The sequence below is a fragment of the Cebus imitator genome, unplaced genomic scaffold, assembly GCF_001604975.1.
Source record: "Cebus imitator isolate Cc_AM_T3 unplaced genomic scaffold, Cebus_imitator-1.0 Scaffold117, whole genome shotgun sequence".
Taxonomy (NCBI): Eukaryota; Metazoa; Chordata; class Mammalia; order Primates; family Cebidae; genus Cebus; species Cebus imitator.
Window position 1 is genome coordinate 2,989,755 of NW_016107432.1, and position 3,394 is coordinate 2,993,148.

General features: G+C 51.3%; 1 protein-coding gene across 3 annotated transcripts in view; it reads right to left on the reverse strand.

Annotated features, from left to right (window-relative positions):
* The window catches only part of RNF212 (ring finger protein 212), a 55,886-nt gene that overhangs the window by 28,797 nt on the left and 23,695 nt on the right, over positions 1 to 3,394 (reverse strand). For all 3 annotated transcript variants that reach the window (XM_017538962.2, XM_037742164.1, XM_037742166.1), the window contains one exon: positions 2,740 to 2,798. In XM_017538962.2, the coding sequence (XP_017394451.2) occupies positions 2,740 to 2,798 (59 nt within the window). The remainder of the gene's footprint in view (positions 1 to 2,739; positions 2,799 to 3,394) is intronic.

Here is a 3,394-nt window from a genome sequence, read left to right on the forward strand (position 1 = left end):
GTGTAAGGGACTGAGTCTCTGCATCTGGCAGGGCTGTGGTCGGTGGAAGCACGTGGGCCTCTGCATCTGGCAGGGCTGTGGACTGGATTCTCTGAAGGGTCCTTGCTCCTGCTTCCAACTACTCTAAAACATACTTTGTTTTGTGGTAGGAAGATGACAATGAGGACATCAAGATGACAACAAACGTGGGCAGAACAAATGCCACCCTGGTGAGGCTGGCAAGACTGGTGGGCACTGTGTTCCGGGGTAGGTCAGCTGGGCTGGCAGATAACAGGGGAGCCCTCTCTGCAGGAAAATGCAGGTGATAGCAGGTATGCAGAAAGTGGGATTCACCTGTGCTACCTCAGCAGAGATCACCAGAAATATACCTCCTGGAGTGAGAGTGGAAGAAAAGAGGGCAGATTTGGATTCCTGAGGGTATCAGGTAAGGGAAATAAGAGGGCTGCCTGTGAAGTGACTACATGAAAGACAAAGATGCAACAATGCGCAAGGACTATTTTCCAAATGGTGAAATGAGCAGGAATGTTCTAGAAATGTTAACTGTAATGGACAGAACAAAAACTCAATGGGGGTCGAGTGTGGTGGCTCATGCCTGTAATCTCAGCACTTTGGGAGGCCAAGGCGGGCGGATCACCTGAGGTCAGGAGTTCCAGACCAGCCTGGTCAACATGGTGAAACCCCGACTCTACTAAAAATACAAAAATTAGCCAGGTGTGGTGGCGGGCGCCTGTAATCCCAGGTACTCGGGAGGCTGAGGCAGAAGAATCGCTTGAACCCAGAGGGGCAGGGGGTACAGTGAGCTGAGATGGCGTCACTACACTCCCCAGCCTGGGTGACAGAGTGAGACTCCATCTCAGAAACAAAACAAAACAAAAACAAACAAACTCAGTGGGGTTCACTGGCTTAACTGGGAAATCAGCAAGCTGGAAGAAGCAAGCCAGCAAGTGTCCAGGTGGCCTAAGATGGCGGAATCACAGCAGGACGTTGACATGGAGGGCGGGAGCTGCAGGCTGTGGCAGGGAATGCAGAGGGTACTACCTGAAAAGGTAACGGCCAGGAATTTCACAGAATTAAAGAAAAACAGGAATCCACAGAAAGAAATTATACACCAAGAAGGAAAAAATGAAAGTAATTCCACACTTCATTGCATTTTAAGTGTCTGTCTTTTCTCTTGTGATGCTTTAAAGGGGTTTGCAAATGTTTCTGCAAAGGGCTAGCTAGTAAATGCAGGAGGCCTTGCTGTCTACATAAGGTCTGTGTTGCGACGTGTTTATAATCGTCTAAAAATGTAAAAGCCATGGTCAGCCTGGGGGTACACAGAACTACACTGTGGCCAACACCTTTCAATGCAGCACTTTGGAATGCTGAGGTGGGAAGGTCACTTGAGATCAGGAGTCCACGACTAGCATGGGTAACATAGTGAGACCCCATCTCCACAAAAAATAAAATAAATTAGCTGGGTGTGGTGGTGCGCACCTGTGGTCCCAGCTACTTGGGAGGCGGAGGCAGGAGAATCACCTGAGCCTTGGGAGGTTGAGGCTGCAGTGAGCCGCTATGCCTGCACTCCAGCCTGAGTGACAGAGCAAGACCGTCAAAAAAAAGAAAAAAAAAAAGGATAGGAAAGCGAATACACTGCAGGCTGGATTTGGCCTGGAGTTTGCTGATACCTGGAACACACCCTTCACAAGTCCATGGCGACTCTCAGAACCCAAAATAATGACAGGGGAAAGAAGCCCCTTTTCACCAGAGGCAATCAGAACCTTGTATCAGAGCAGGCCACCAGCCAGTGTGACTGGCATCCCCAGCTTCCCTCAGGCCCCATGGCCCCAGTGAGGCCGTGCCATGCTCAGCTGCCTGACACAGCAGGGAGGCGGGCACCTGCCCACATGCTGGAGGCTCACCTGCCCCTGCACACACAGCTGGTGGGAGACAGAAGCACCCACATGGCCACTGACTCCTCAACCTCCAATTTAGTGTGCAGCCACCAAACACGGACTAGTAACTACGCAAAACACAGCTCATAAAATCCAAGGCGTCGCCAGACCTAAGACGCACCGCATCTGTGCAGCACTGTGTTAACCGAACTTTGGCCTGTTACTGATTCCAAATTCCAGAGACGCTGAATGCAATACAAGTGCACACAGAACAGATGCAATACGGCAAAGGCACGGATGAGTACCGCGTACGAGGAGGGTTTCAAATGGCTAGATTCTCTAGATACTGAAAGCTAATGCTTTTAGTCCCCATTGTGGTTAATCCTAGCAACTCTGGACATTTCTTCGTAAGATGCATCACCCTTCCACAGCAGTGCCTTTACATACAGAACATGCCACATATTCGTACCTTTCACAGACGCTTTGACTCCTGCAGAAAGCAGGCTGCCAGGCTGTGGGTGGATGCCTGAGGTCCCTTGCTGCAGGGCCACCCTGGCTGTGCTGGGTCACTCTGGGGAGGCCAGGGGTGCTGCTGTTCTCCCAGGCCCTTCCCACTGCCTCAGGAATCACTGGGGCGCCTGCCCCGAGGGGAACCATTCATGTCTTTTTCACTTTTTCTTTTTTGTCTCCCTTCTTTAGTTTTCTGACAGCATTTTTGCTCTGACACAAGTTTCCAGTAAATGAACGAGCTCTTCCCTCTGCATCTGCAGTCATCTTTCCTTCCTGATCTTGGACAGCCAGCCAACCAATGCACATGGCAGTGGCTGCCTCGCCTGCACTCACCCGGGGGAGGCGGGGGCCTTACCTTTGCAGCTGTTCTATCTGCAGCACTGACTTCCTAAGGGATTCTTCCAACCTAGAAATCTAAACAGAATTATACAGCCTCTTGTTAGCAGACAGGCTATGCTGAGTGACAGTGACCCTCTACATTTCTTAAACCATGAATCTGAATGTAGGCTACTCTGCATGGAGTCACCCTCACACTGTTTATAAGTAAACCTGCCTTGAGTCCGGTCCATCAGGTACTTAGGAAATTGGGCTTGGGGGCCATGCAGAGCTAAGTCAAAGCCAAGCCTCAGGAGACAAGTTTTAGTGCAGCACCCTCCACAAGCTGGCATGATGCGAATTCAGTGTCAGCCCTGCCAGGGGAGCACCCAGCCTCAAAGTCAGACACAAGTACCTTCCACACTCTGCCACTGCCAGCCTCTGCTGTCAGGCTGGAACCTGGCCCTGTGTGTGGCAGCTGTCAGACCCCAAGGGAGTGACTAGATTCGGGGATCCCGCTGTCCTGTCTGCAATTATGGCTCATGACCATCCTCGAGGTTTGCTGGGAGGATTAGGAGGTAACATACACAAAATGTGAAAAGAGCTTAGCCCAGGCTGGCCCCTGCAAGAAGTCTCTAGGCAGGATATTGGGTGGCTGTCAAGGAGTACGATGGGGCTGTGGTGGCCTGGAGGGG